General features: G+C 37.3%; 2 protein-coding genes across 8 annotated transcripts in view; both read left to right on the top strand.

The window, feature by feature from the left end:
* The window catches only part of LOC106066212 (polynucleotide 5'-hydroxyl-kinase NOL9-like), a 329067-nt gene that overhangs the window by 233454 nt on the left and 80326 nt on the right, over window positions 1–15287 (top strand). The window lies entirely within an intron of this gene.
* The window catches only part of LOC106061915 (protein Wnt-5b-like), a 221903-nt gene that overhangs the window by 173663 nt on the left and 32953 nt on the right, over window positions 1–15287 (top strand). For all 7 annotated transcript variants that reach the window (XR_008777586.1, XM_056027018.1, XM_056027019.1 and 4 more), the window contains one exon: window positions 11072–11364. Coding sequence is in view for 6 of the 7 variants with exons in the window: in XM_056027018.1 (XP_055882993.1) it covers window positions 11072–11364 (293 nt within the window). In the remaining variant the exon portion in view is untranslated. The remainder of the gene's footprint in view (window positions 1–11071; window positions 11365–15287) is intronic.

Raw genomic sequence — 15287 nt, 5'->3', positions numbered from 1 at the left:
GGAATATTAGGCTATAAAGTGTCTTCCGATGCAGAAGTAGGCATATCTATAATATATAGCAGAACGTAAGGCGTATGTATGTATGTATGTATGTCTTCCGATGCAGAAGTAGGCATATCTATAATATATAGCAGAACGTAAGGCGTATGTATGTATGTATGTATGTATGTCTTCCGATGCAGAAGTAGGCATATCTATAATATATAGCAGAACGTAAGGCGTATGTATGTATGTATGTATGTATGTATGTATGTATGTGTAATGACACAAGATGCGTAGAAGTTGATGTTAATCGGGTTTTTCCTAAGTAATGTGACGAGTAATAAAAGAGCAGGACTACGAACTAGAGGAGTAACGGACAAGACGCCTTAGAGGACGACGCTAGGCTAGCGACGACAGAGGACTGTGCCCTTTTTATTGTTTATTAAATTGTTGAAGTTATCAGCCTGCGTTATTAAGTATATTCTTTATTCATTCTGTTGTTGTGTCATATGGACTCGCATGCACCATTAACATATATACTCATCAACAAAATAGACCATCAACATATGTATGTATGTATGGTCGAACTCTATGTGGGTATTACTATTTCATGGATTTAGGCCATGTTTACGTACAAATGCTTTTGAAACAAATTTGAAGGTTAATTTTATTAAATAATGAAATCAATAGACTATATTTTGTATTTTCATGTGTCAAAGTAAAATCTGAGCAAAGTGTAGTTTTAAAAATTAGATCCTTTCGATTTATACATGGTAAACGTGGCCTAGATCGATGAAATTATAATACTTTCATAGAGTTGGTCAACTTTTTTTTGAGGGCCTTAAGTTTGTTTTAGGGATACTATACATACGTCACGGTTCCAGTTAGTACCCAAGTAACATTCATGTCAAGTTTTATCAAGATTGCTCAAACGGTTTTGATTTTTATTTGTAACATACATACATACTACATACGCCTTACTGTCTACTTTATAGTATAAAGAAGATTCATCTTGCTTTCTTTCGTTTGTAATAGATATGGATGTTTCGGCTTTACGTGTAAACCAATTTTCGCAAAACTACTTTTATTTTCGTGGCGAAAGAGAAAAACTTGAAAGGAACAGTAGCTGAGTTTAACATGGATATAAATCCAATCCACTAGATTAGTAATACGCAAACTAAGGCCCGCAGGCCACGGGTATTGTCTGGCTAGTTAATTATTAGTGTAGTAATTAGTAGATCTATTTACTCGCTTAACCAGTATTCCTTCTTGAGTGGAAAATGGGGGGGGGGGGGGGAAGGAGCGGGGTAAAAAAATGTTTCATTTTTTAATAATTTAACATTCATTAGTTATTAAGAGAAAAACAATCTATAAGTTGGATAAATGAGCGAGGTATTGTCTTTTTTTTAATGTATTGTATGTTTTTCTTGTTTGTATTTCACTTAATGCATGAGAGACATCTAATGGACTGGAGCTTGTTGAACTGTTGTAGGTTAGTTTAGTGTTAGCAAGGAAGAGCCATAAACAGCCTCTTCAGCAACCTTCATGAGAACCGTGAAGAAGTTCACAGACGACAAAGCGAAATTACTCTTCATCGCTCTCCTTGTGTAAACAAAGAACCGACCTCCCAACACCCACCCTCCTTCTTTATTTCTTTCTTTTCTCCATTCACATCCCCGCCCACCACTCACCCAGCACCCTGGCCTCACCCACCTTTCCCCATCAAACTTATCAGTGCTAGTGGGAGGAGTTTACTGCCAGTTACGGGCCAGATCAAACGTCGCCATGAAATACAATATCTCGACTGACCAGCAGAACTGAAACATAGAATGCCTAAATAAACGAAACGGGCCGTTGAGTGCCATAATTTTGTACATTACCACCAGCTGTGCCCTCTCTCTCTCTCTCTCTCTCTCCCTCTCTCTCTCTCTCTCTCTCTCTCACGTCATGCCAGAACGTGTAGATTTTTAGTTAGTCATTGAAATTACTTGCTTATAACCGACGTGAATCTCTAATTGAAACTTTGACATACCGCAGACCACTTGCGTTTAATTTTGTTGTCATGTGTAAAAAAAAAAAAAGTTCCTCTTTCAGACCTTGCGATCTATAGGGCAGATTATGTTAAGGTCATCTGTTTCTTTTGCCAAGGTTAACTAGCAGGGTGTCGTGTGGCCAGCACAACGACCAACTGCCTTTACTCTCCCCAACTAAAGTCAGGTACCCATTAGAGTTGGGTGGACTCAGGGGCGTTCTAAAAATCCCAAAATTCAAAATCCCAGTCTTCACCGAGATTGGAACCCAGGACCCCAGTGCTTAACCACTCAGCCACCGCGCCCCCTGATTAAATGTGTAACAATATAAAATAGTCACAGTTTATTTATTTTTATTCGTTTGTTTTGCGTTTGTTCCGTAACTAAATGTTGTATAGATTAGATTCTATAGAGATCACAGTCTTTTATTTCATGTTTGCAATAGATTAGACATCGACTCTCAGATAAAGCAAAATATCTATCTATGTGTCCCCCAACTGAAAGGCTTCTGGAACAAGTGGCACATACAAACCTTGCTAAGAAACTCGACCCACTTTCACTTCACCTACCTTACAACATTATTGAAATGAAGAGAAAAGTACCTATAAAAGGAAGTACTCACCAAAGCTGGGCTACCTAGTGCTAGTACCGTCCCGAGGTTACCTCCCGTAGACTTCTCTTGTTGCCCAGACATGGAACTTCTTACTTCGGGACAAACACGTTCTCTGATGAACTAGGTGAAAGACATTCAGACCGTGGTGACACGTGACGCTTCAAGAACATCCTCAACACTTCGATCACCTCGTTTCTCTCTGCCTTTTCTTTCTCTCCATTTTTTCATACACATACTCTCTCTCTTTCTTCTCTCCTTCTTTCTGTACCTCTCTCTCTCTCTCTCTCTCTCTCTCTCTCATTAATCTTTCAGCTATCATTACTTCTTTCTCCTTTCATGCTCTCACGATTCCCTATGTCTGCTTGACTCTCTTTAATCTCTCATGTTTAGTTCATACACCGAAATTGAGGAAATCTTTGATCAACTGACAGACAGACAGACAGACAGACAGACAGACAGATAGATAGATAGATAGATAGATAGATAGATAGATAGACAGACAGATTGACAGACAGACAGACAGACAGACAGATAGATAGATAGATAGATAGATAGATAGATAGATAGATAGATAGATAGATAGACAGACAGACAGGCACGCAGACAGACAGACAGACAGATAGATAGATAGATAGATAGATAGATAGATAGATAGATAGATAGATAGATAGATAGACAGGCGTTCAGACAGACAGATAGATAGACAGATAAAAAGATAGATCGATAGACAGATAGATAGATAGATAGATCGATAGACAGATAGATAGATAGATAGATAGATAGATAGATAGATAGATAGATAGATAGATAGATAGATAGATAGATAGATAGACAGACAGGCGTTCAGACAGACAGATAGATAGATAGATAGATAGATAGATAGATAGATAGATAGATAGATAGATAGATAGACAGATAGATAGATAGATAGATAGATAGATAGATAGATAGATAGATAGATAGATAGATAGATAGATAGATAGATAGACAGATAAAAAGATAGATCGATAGACAGATAGATAGATAGATAGATCGATAGACAGACAGATAGATAGATAGATAGATAGATAGATAGATAGACAGATAGATAGATAGATAGATAGATAGATAGATAGATAGATAGATCGATAGACAGACAGATAGATAGATAGATAGATAGATAGATAGATAGATAGATAGATAGATAGATAGATAGATAGATAGACAGACAGGCGTTCAGACAGACAGATAGATAGACAGATAAAAAGATAGATAGATAGATAGATAGATAGATAGACAGATAGATAGATAGATAGATAGACAGATAAAAAGATAGATAGATAGATAGATAGATAGACAGATAGATAGATAGATGGATAGATAGATAGATAGATAGATAGATAGATAGATAGATAGACAGACAAACAGACAGACAGACTTTGCTCTACGACGCCAGTATATATCGGCACTAGTGCTGCGTGTCTATGTGTGTGTGTCGAGACTGGGCCAAACATTGGATCCAAGATTTACGACCTGCACTCCATCAACTCGAGACAGTTTCAATTAATGTGGAACATCTAAAGAATTCCTTCAGGCATTTACGACGGCATCCAGGCCATTGTGGGGCGATCTTAGGTTGCCTTCAACATTACTACAAACCAATTGAAGCTATTATCTCTCTGGGACTTCACATACAAAGAAAACTAAGGTTATTTCCCTTGCTCAAAAAACGATAATCTTATCAGAATTTTCTTTTTAATATTTATCGTAGGGATGAGATAACTTGCGCATATTGTAAATGTTCTTAATTGAACTGTAAACATTCGATATGTGGCTGAATAATCTAAAGCCGCTTGGTTACCTATCAGGAGACGTGAGTTCGAATCCCGACTCTAGTAGAGTTTGGATCAGCCATGTCATGAAATTTGTAATAGATCTAGACCTAAAACTAAAGACTAAAAAATTAGTAATATTTGTTTACCAATTGTTTTTGTTTAGCGCTCTTTCATACCTGCAAACACATACATACACTATGATTGTATCACTAATCTGGACCAGTTGGGAAAATGCTGAAAGGGGGGGGGGGAATCTCTGGGTTGATTTCACCGTACATAGTTTTTAAAAAGCATTAAAAAGACTCTTCTAATAAGGTATTTATGACTAGAGAAGATTGTATAGTTCTATATTGTTTGTATAGTTATTTATTGTTTGTTTCAATTTAGAGCGGCGACTTATAAAGGGGACTAATTAAGCTTATACACTTCAGTCAAATACAATTTCTTCCCTTTGCTCAAGATACCAAACGCAATAGTTAATTAACTAATTGGTTAATATTTTTTTTTTGTATTGACTCTTGTGTTGGCAGGGAAAAGAAATCACCGTGCACATTTCCAGCTTGGTCCGAGATTGGGGGTCGGTGAAATAACGTGTACAAAGTTTTTACCAGACAGACAGACAGACAGAGTTGATATAAGCTTTGTAAAGAAAGACTTTGACATGGCAAGCTCTGGTATAAAAATTTGAAAGCCTATAAGCTGAAGTGGTTGTCTGATATTCAATTTCGGAGATCTTTCGATGGTCCTTTAAGCAATACCAATACTCTGGATTCATGTAACAATCGTGTAGGTATAGGTCTGATGCGCACATGACACAATGTTCACCTACATGGGTAATCAGAAAAACAGTAGGCCTAGAAAATGTATGTGTGGTCCTGGAATGCCAAATTTGGTTTTCCTTGGTGTACTGCTTTCATCTACCGTTCAGGCTAATTACCTAGGCATCAGTCAACATGTGTGTGTCCGTCTATGACTGGCCGTGTAACAGAGGATCTGCTTGTTCTCACAGGCCACGTGAATCAATCCAACTTCGACATTGATGGTAAAATAATGACTGAACTTGTCCAATGGTACAAGTGATCACAATTGTTTGGGAGACTTCGGGAATGATGGATGGGCGGAACAGTGTTCTCCCTTTTCTGGGCTTTTTTTTTTTTTGGCAGTGCAGTTGTGTCGTATGGGACGTCTTCGCTTTAACACATTGCCTAACAGAGAGATCTACTATCTTACTTGATTGATTAACTGTTATTATCTTTAATATGATGGAATGGAACTTTTGATGTAGACCCCTATTTTACAAATTCTCTTTTAAGTTTATAAACTTTTTATGGGTAAAATTTTAAAAAAGCATTAAAACTGGACACAGGACAGCTACTTTGAAAATTTTCTAAGAACTTTGACAGTTTATGTATATTGCGAAAAAAAAATCCTAATTAACCACATCTTGAAAACGTTGGTTTGATGGTTATTATTATAAAGCTTATGTCAGCTCACTCTTTCTGTCTGTCTGGTAAAAAGTTTGTTCATTTTATTTCTCGCATACCCAATCTCGGATCGAATTGAAACTTTGCACAATTATTTATTGTACCTGCTAAAACAAGAATCATTAAATTTAATTAAACAATTCACTAATTAACTATTGGTATTGAATTACTTTGTTTTGGTATCGAACAAGGGAAAGAAATGGTACTTGAATGTTTTTCTTGATGGTATATTCAAAATATAATCATCTTAAAATTAAAAGGGGCTATTTTGAACATGTTTTCAGCGGGTATTCCAGCACTCGATTCGAATGTTCTCTTTGAATTTTGGTTGCTATTTGTAGAGTTTGCACTTTTTCAGAACTCGTTTTAACTTCAACTTTTTGAAACATGTTGACAAGATTTGAATATTGTGAATCTATATTTCACTTCATCGATTTGACTTATGCCATGCTTATCCGTTCCTTAATAGTGTTGTTGCTTAGGTCGGGCATAATTTAAATACATTTCATTTAATATTTCTTGATATTCGTACAATACCTCTATTCAACTCTAAACTTTACTATAACCGAAACCATTTGGACGGGTGGGTGGAAAAACCTGGGCACGGATCTCGAAAACGATACACACGATTGTCCTAGAAATTAGTTGCTGTATATCGTTAGGAAAAGAATTAATAGGTCAGCCACACTGAGATACCTCTAGCTTGACCGTTATATTTGTTCAAAGTAAGAAAAAAAATAAATTTGAATTTGGTCAGATAACCTGAACATATTTATCTTGAAAAGACAACTTCGGGTATATCCGTGTGTAGGCATTATTCATTCAAAAGTTTAATAATAATATACTCAGCAACATTTCGCGCATGTTATATACTAATTGACAAGTGTCTGAAGTGTTCGGGGTTTTTCTTAAATTCTAAGCACTCTCTCTCTCTCTCATCTCTCTCATATATATTTATCTGTCTGTCTATCTATCTATGTATCTATGTATCTATCTATCTATGTATCTATGTATCTATCTATCTATGTATCTATCTATCTATCTATCTATCTATCTATCTATCTATATATATATATATATATATATATATATATATCTTAACTTTATCGAATGCGTTTGCTGAATGCAAAAATTTGACTCTATGTTCTCAATTAATTGAACGTGTCATTTAAATTTACTTTTTTGAACTCAAGACACTTCCTTGTGCGATACCTCAATGCATGAACAGAAAACATACCGCGACATAGTAAAAAATTTAAGCATTTTAGTTAAATAGCACAGTTTTAACTTAGAATCCAATACCAAATTTGATGTATATGTGGATATGATATCCCAGCCCAGTTGTTAGCTTTAAGCTAGGTTGTATGATATCTTCAACTAGAGCAAGCAGTCTGAGTGCTCTATTACAAACATTTAATGTTGTTTTTAGACATGGTCAGGTTTCCCAATGCGATCGATTTAGCTTCGTTAATACCCATCAAGCACAATGACTGACTCCATAATATGGCCTCTTTGTTACTCTTGCTTTCACATGCAGTCTTATGAGCTGTGGAAATACCAAGTGATTTCAGCCTATGTTTAAATCTTCTACTATATTATCGTAACGGGTCAGCTCAGACAGGACTACAATTTCAAATCATTTCTTCCAAATTTGGCTATTGTTTTGAGACATGGGGAGATGACACGTCGGTCGATATATGGACCAGAAACAGAAGCTATCACTGACCTTTAGTGTCCTCATATCCAAGGATCGATTGCCGGCACCTGGTCATCGTCAATGCTGACACGTCCATGCGCTGTCCTCGTTATCGCTGCGGCTGTTAGCCCTCCACTTCGTGTTGAAGGACAAAAAGGTAGATAACTGCTTCATGCAGGATCATCCGCCAGACAGGATTTCATCTGTGGAGTTATCTCACACTAGAAAATCTTATTCCATTATGACATCATTTTACAAAAAAAAAAAAAATTGAATGAATTGAATTGAAACACTGCAGAAATCACGAGACTTTAACCAACAGTGTTCATTACATTATTGCAATAGGGCTTCAACAATCATCATATGTAATTTCACCCATGAAATACGCAATGTCACCCATGAAATATGAAATGTACACCATGAAATGTCACCATTATAATGTATATTTTTTACTCGGGGAATGCGTAATCTAGTTCATAGAATGTTGTCATATTTTTAGTAGAATTTTTCTCTCGCCTAAAATATCAGCAGATATGGTTTGGTCACCACCGTAACCGTTAGGAATGGCCAATCTCAATTTAAAACGCCCAAACCGGCTGTTTTGGGACAAACAGGCTGTAGCACGCTAACTCTAGGGTCATGTCACATCATTTTAAGGTTCATATTTCTATTGAATCTGTCAATGATTACATTACATACCAAATCGTGCTGGACGTGGAGAAGTTGTAAAACTCAAGAACTTAATCCAGATCGAATTTATTACAACTAAAAAGTGCAGACATTCTTGAACTGGCATACTCTGATTTAAAGCAGGTCCAAACTTTGAGAAGTCTGTGGTGCTAGAAATTGTTTTCTTTTTAAAATAGAAATTCAGTAACAGTCATATCAACGCAATCCTCTAGCAAACACTTCATAGAAAAACTGAAACAAGTTTTTGTTTTGAATGCAAACAAACAGAGCGCCTAATATACCGCTCTTCCTAGAATCTCTCTTTACCTAGGTAATCTTCACTTCTAAAAGGTAGAATCTCTAGAACTTGACCACAGCACTCTGGGAGAGACGGAAATCTGATAAATGTATTTGGCCTTATCTTTGTGTTTCAGCTTCACATCATAGTTCTGTTTAGAGAGCAGGAGAGTTCGTTTGTACCTCTCTAGGTTTACATGTATGTATATTTAATGGTACATCAGATGGTCTGGGGGGGGGGGGGCATGCTTTGTGAAGTAAGTGAAGATGATTAGGTATTGTTGAGGTTTCCTTTTCCTTTGGCTGGCTGACATTGAGAGTGAATACTAAGCTTTAAAGGGCAGAGCGACACATTGCCAAAACCAAAAGGATTAAGCGCATTTCAATGTATTGTTTAATTGTTGTCATTTTTGGATTTCACTGGAAGGTTGTTTGGTTGAAGCTTCGAATTTTTCATAAGAAATTCACCCGGCTTCATTTGCCCTAAACATCTTAACTTATAATACAAGATTATAATAACATTTTACAAAAAAAAAAAAAAACTATGCCCTCTTGTAATTCTTGTAACTGCTTTCCTTGTTTCCCCAGCACTTCATACTTTGATTTTGTAGATAATAAAATACATTTAAATTAGCATTTCGTGTCCACTTCACATTAACCATGTTTTTATTTCGAAGCTTATATCAACTCACTCTGTCTGTCTGTCTGTCCGTCTTACCAAAAGTTTGTGCAAGTTATTTTTCCGACATCCAATCTCGGAGGAAGCTGTGCTCAATTATTTCTTTAACCTTGAAAAAAACAAGAATCAATAAACAAAAAAAAAAACAAAAAAATTAACCAATCATTTAATTAACTATTGGTAATAAATTATTTTGTTTGATATCTCAAACAAGGGAAAGAAATAATATTTGACTGAATGTTGGTATAAGTTGAATTAGTCCCCATTATATTAAGCTACCGTCTAAGGCTTAGTGAACACAAACATGAAATAGAAACAATAGATAACTATATAGTCTTCCAAGTTAAAAGACTCTTCGCTAGCAAAGTGGTTACGCGTTGGCTTGAGAATTCTAAGAAGGCTTTAACCCTTAAGTTCGAATTCAGGTCGTTGCTTTAAAAAAAAAACAAAACATGTATTATTTTTAAAAATGCTTTTCTTTAAATTGTTAGTCTATTACATATTTAATTATAGGACTGTTAATATAAGCTTTGCTTTTTTTAAAGTATTCTAAAAATATTTTCTTGTTGTAGATTTAAGTTTCAATTTGTATGGCTCAAGTGTTTTAAAAGGGTAGATGACTTCTATTCATACTAAGTAAACCCTGTATTCACAGTTCTCTTGTGCTGTTCTCTTTATGGCAGTGCTATGTTCATTTATTACAAGACAACTTTTACCAAAGAATGCCTGTTTCAAAGTGCGCAGATCTTGTTGCCACAGTCGATATCGTTAGTGTCAGTCTAGAAGTATAATAGAAAGTAGGCAGTTGGTAAACCATAGAACATGTGACATCCAGTTGGTAGCCTTAATTATGGACTAAACAAACCAGAGAACATTTGACATCCAGTTGGTAGACTTAGTTATGGACTAGACCAGTGATGCCCAAAATACGGCCCGCGGGCCAGATCCGACCCGCGACTTAGTTTCATCCGGCCCGCCGAAACGTCGGCACAAAGAGTAAAAAATCTGCTAGCCCCCCCCAACCCCTCCCCCCTCCCCCCCCCCCCCCCAAAAAAAAAGGTTAAAAATGTCTCTCTACCTACGTTAGGTCCATCAATGTTTTTCCGATTGATTGGTACCATGACCTTTAACATTTATGCGTCTATGAAATGCGATTCTTAATGTAGAATCTACCAGAAAAAGTGATAGGACTTTTACTTTTTTTGTGGAACATGATAATAAGCCAACATATTTGATTTCTAAAGAAATTGTAGCTGTTTTTTTTTTAAAGAACAACACATTAACGGCAAATTAAACAAATTTGAAGGCATTCCTTGATTTGAGCCGTGGATAAAAATATTGTTAAACTACGTCTAGAGATTGGAGGATCGATGAGAATATTTACCAAAAAAAGAGACAAGAAAATGAGTCGATGTTATTGCTTGTTACATTGTTGCTCATATATTTAATAGAGTAATGAAGCCATTTTCTGGCGCTTAAAAAAAAAGTATTATAATATCCCATTAATGAATGTAAGGTTTCTAATCAAATAGTCAAAGGTTAATTTCATTTCCTTTTATTGTACAGTTTCGTTTATGTGGCCCGCGACACCAGTTAGGAAATTAAAATGGCCCGCAGTTCGATTTATGTTGGGCATCACTGGACTAAACAAACCATTGAACATGTGACATCCAGTTGGCAGACTTAGTTATGGACTAAACAAACCTTAGAACATGTGACATCCAGTTGGGCAATGTAACAATGAAGATCACAATGTAGCACAATGTTAGTCTGTTGTCATAACTTGCTTTATGTTCTTCTCTTGCAGCTAGCCGAGAAGCGGCCTTCACTCACGCCATTTCATCAGCAGGTGTCGTTCACGCGGTGAGTCGCAGCTGTCGAGAAGGTGATCTGGCCAGCTGTGGATGTAGCCGGGCGCGGAGGCCGAAAGATCTTCACAGGGATTGGATATGGGGCGGCTGCGGAGACAATATTGAGTACGGGTACAGATTCGCCAAAGCCTTTGTTGACGCTCGTGAGACAGAGAGGAACCACCCGAGGCATTCACGAGAGTTGGCCAGAATGATGATGAACCTTCATAATAACGAGGCCGGAAGAAAGGTCAGTAAAGTTCAACTTAAACTACTAAAAGGTTTTGGGACCTACAGTCAGCGACGAAATGTTTTGTAGAGTAAAATTGGGTGAGGGTGTCATTGGTGTTGACCTTGACTTACCGTTAAAGTCAAAAGTTCAGCTTTTTTCTGCCCTGCCCACTAATATGGCGGATAAAAACAGCCGGTCACCCTTTAGCACTAATTTGATGACGTTCTCATGAAAACGTATCCTGTCTACCAGTAAGTCTGCTTACTAAAACAAAAAGAGTAAAGTACCCCTTTTCAGACTTTCGATGTTAAGGTCATTTGTTTGACCAACGGTTAATGAACAGGGAGTCAAGTAGCCAGCACAATGACCAACTGCCTTTACTTTCCTTACTAAACTTGGGCACCAGTCTTCACCGAGATTCGAACCCAGGACCCAAGTTTGGATGCCAAGCGTTTAACCACTCGGCCACCGGCCTACTAGTAGACATAAATTTCATCTTATGGACAATGTGTTGGTCTGTTTTGTTTTAGTACATGCTCTGGTGTCCGACAAACAAATTGTTGAAGTTATCACTACTAACACAGCTGACCTAGCTCTTTCACTTCTGCTGACTTTCAATAGTTCACATGTAAATAGCCTTATAGCGTCTTGTTATTGTTGAGGCCTTCTTCTGTTCGATTAGAGTTTGAAAACTAAAAGTGCTACCAAAAATTGTATGATACAGTCGCCTTTATTATGCTTGAACTATAGTCTTGATTCCAGGGGTAGCGGCTTCTTGCGTTCTTCTGCTTTTAAAAATCAAGTTTGTCTTTTGCACAAAAGATTCATCATATTTAAACCAAGACACACCAAAGTCTTTTATTTTTATATTATATACTACTTTTGCTGCCGAGGGCAAACGCAGATGGCGAAAAAAAAATCTAAATCGATCGCCTGCGGACAATGGTTGTGCTTGCCCTGGGTGTGGCAAAATATGTAGGTCACGGCTGGGACTGCGCAGCCACGGGAAATACTGCATTCCTCACTAACCTTCGGCCTCGAAGACTAGCCTTATTATTATTAATATACTACTTTACATTGGGTATGTCTTCCATGTCATCAATTCATGTAGTATGTAAGAATTGTTTAAAATATCAAATATATGTTTGTGTGTGCACAGTCTGCTTTGATCTTATGAAAGCGTGCAATTTTCTTTTTAATACTATGTATGCCAATTGCTTGGATATGACTGCCTGGTTGTGCGATATGCGCGCTGGACTGTTGTTCGTTTGTCTCGATGGTCCCGAGTTCCCTGCCCGCTGCCATCCCAGACATCCTGCGAGAGGTTTGCATTTGGAAGAACATTAACTTGGGCTCTGAAGGAACATCCGAAACATGTAAAAAAAAAAAAAAAAAAGTAAAAACTTTTTTTTATAGACATATGTATTGAAAATGCATGATCATTGGGAATTAGAATTTCCTATTAAGTTCCTGTTTTATAGTTTTAATTGAGAAACCTCAATGTGTACAAGCTATATATGAGTACAATTTATCAGCTTGGACTAACTACGAACTTAATGCGTACACCTAGTCCCTTTTTTCCACTGGATTACAGTCAGGGCCGGTCCTACAGGTTGCTGGGCCCTATGCGAATGGATTGCGCGGGGCCTAATTTGGGTTCTGATAACGATAATAAGTGAAAATTAAGATTTTGTATTAAAAAAAAAATTCGTCTTTGCATAGGTTGCAGTGGCCTAAGACCGGCCCTGATTACAGTACACTTATCACATTTTTTTTTTATTATAGTTTTCAATTTTGTTTTATTGTGTCTGTTTTTTCTGTGTTTGGTGTATTCTTTTTTTATTCTGTTTCTTGTATGTCAACTTATCATTGTGGAAACCCTAAGCCCTAAGACCTTGAAACAAACAGCTACTTGTCTTGCCTGGCTGTAGACTCGAACCATCTCAACATTATTAGGTCTCATCTTGTTCCTGTCTGGTGCAGTATGTCTATTCACAATTCCTCGACGCATTCTCTTAGAAATAATGGGATCATTTATTGACTACATGACAAGGTGCCTCCCTAGCGCCCTCCTGCAGGGCGCCCCTTCAACACCTCCACGTCATCCTCCTCCACGGTAAAGCTGACAAGCTTGAGTAATTCCACGGCTCCAGTTTCTTGGTGTCTGTACACTATAGGGATGAATGAAACGTGAGACCTGTCAAAGAGCCTATTAGCCACTCCGTGGTGTGGAGCAACTTATCAGAACAAACACAGAGTCAGTTTTTTACAGGAATACCACGTGCCATCTTAAAGGCGGTCTAGACCTGAAGAGCTTCATACAGAGAGAGAGAGGGGGGGGGGGCGAGAAACTATGCAGAGAGCACGGGGGTCAGTATTGAACTAGAAATAAGGAAAGAGAAGTTTAGATCTAAGAAGACAAAAATAAACTTTGGGAGCTAATCATCTTGTTGGCCATGTTACCTCCATGCGGGGGCCCCCGCTAAGTCTGGCACGCACTCCTAGTCTGCTGCCATAATGACAACCTGCGAGCAGATGTGGAGGTGTCTGTCTTCTTCTTCAGACTTGCATCACAGCGGTCAGTCCCTCAGCGAAGAGGATGTCATTCAGCCATCCGTCTCTCCGAGTCGCTCGTTACATGCCATGAAACAGCAATAGTTTAACTTAGAAAAGCATGAAGAGCAAGCTATTACCAGGCCAGGCTAATAGAAAAGTATACACAGACATTTCTTTTTTCAGCACATTTAAGATGGTTTTTTTTAAACCTTTATTGTAATAGTCTGCATTGGGTGGGAAGGATCCAGATCTAATATTCAGTCCATTCTTTCTATCTCAGTGAACAAAAATATATGTGTGGTAATTAGATAGAACCACATGTTTGCAGAATAAAATATTAGATGAGATACATTTCTGTGCAACTTATTAAAGATGTCTGGTGATGGAAAGGGTTCAAATCCAGCTTTAGTGCAGGTAGAATTCATTTCATTCTTTTGTATGAATGCATGACATTCAAAATACATTCACGCAGTGTTTAAATAGCGTTGGAATACAAGTCGAATACGCTTTATCCGTCCACTGTTTAATCGGACCAGCCGCTTATTTAGACCTAATCATAAGCACGAAAACATTCTTGTAACGTAGAGAATGTTCGTTTTATAGAAGCTTTCGGTTTTTAGGACTAAACTGATCAGAGGAATCGACTGTATATCTACTACATGGCATGAGCTGTTTTGATGTTTTCATTAGATGTTAATTCACTCTACTCTTGTCTTTCCTAGTCATATACAAGCTACTAGTACATTCTGGTCACTTCAAACTGGTTGTGCAGAGGAAGTCTATGCCTCTGGAGAACAATTTCTTGGGCTCAATGTCTAGCTTAGAACGTTTTAAAACATGTGTGCCAGTTGTCCAAAAGGCTGTCTTGCAACCAGGGCCTTGCGTCCTTAAATCTCTGAACTCTTCAACTCAACCAATATTCTGAACTCTTTATCTGAATCAATCATCTGAACTCTATAACTGAATCAATCATCTGAACTCTTTATCTGAATCAATCATCTGAACTCTTTATCTGATTCAATCATCTGAACCTATTATCTGAAATATTTATCTGAACCTATCATCAGAACTCTTTATCTGAACCTATCATCTGAAATATTCACCTGAACCTATCATCTGAACTCTTTATGTGAAACTTTCATCTGAACTCTTTATCTGAATCAATCATCTGAACTCTTTATCTGAGGAATCATCTGAACTCTTTATGTGAAACTTTCATCTGAACTCTTTATCTGATTCAATCATCTGAACCTATTATCTGAAATATTTATCTGAACCTATCATCAGAACTCTTTATCTGAACCTATCATCTGAAATATTCACCTGAACCTATCATCTGAACTCTTTATGTGAAACTTTCATCTGAACTCTTTATCTGAATCAAT

The sequence above is a fragment of the Biomphalaria glabrata genome, chromosome 4 (assembly GCF_947242115.1).
Source record: "Biomphalaria glabrata chromosome 4, xgBioGlab47.1, whole genome shotgun sequence".
NCBI classification, from domain to species: domain Eukaryota; kingdom Metazoa; phylum Mollusca; class Gastropoda; family Planorbidae; genus Biomphalaria; species Biomphalaria glabrata.
The sequence above is the reverse complement of the archived record's forward strand: the minus strand, read 5'-3'. Positions and strand labels throughout refer to the sequence as shown.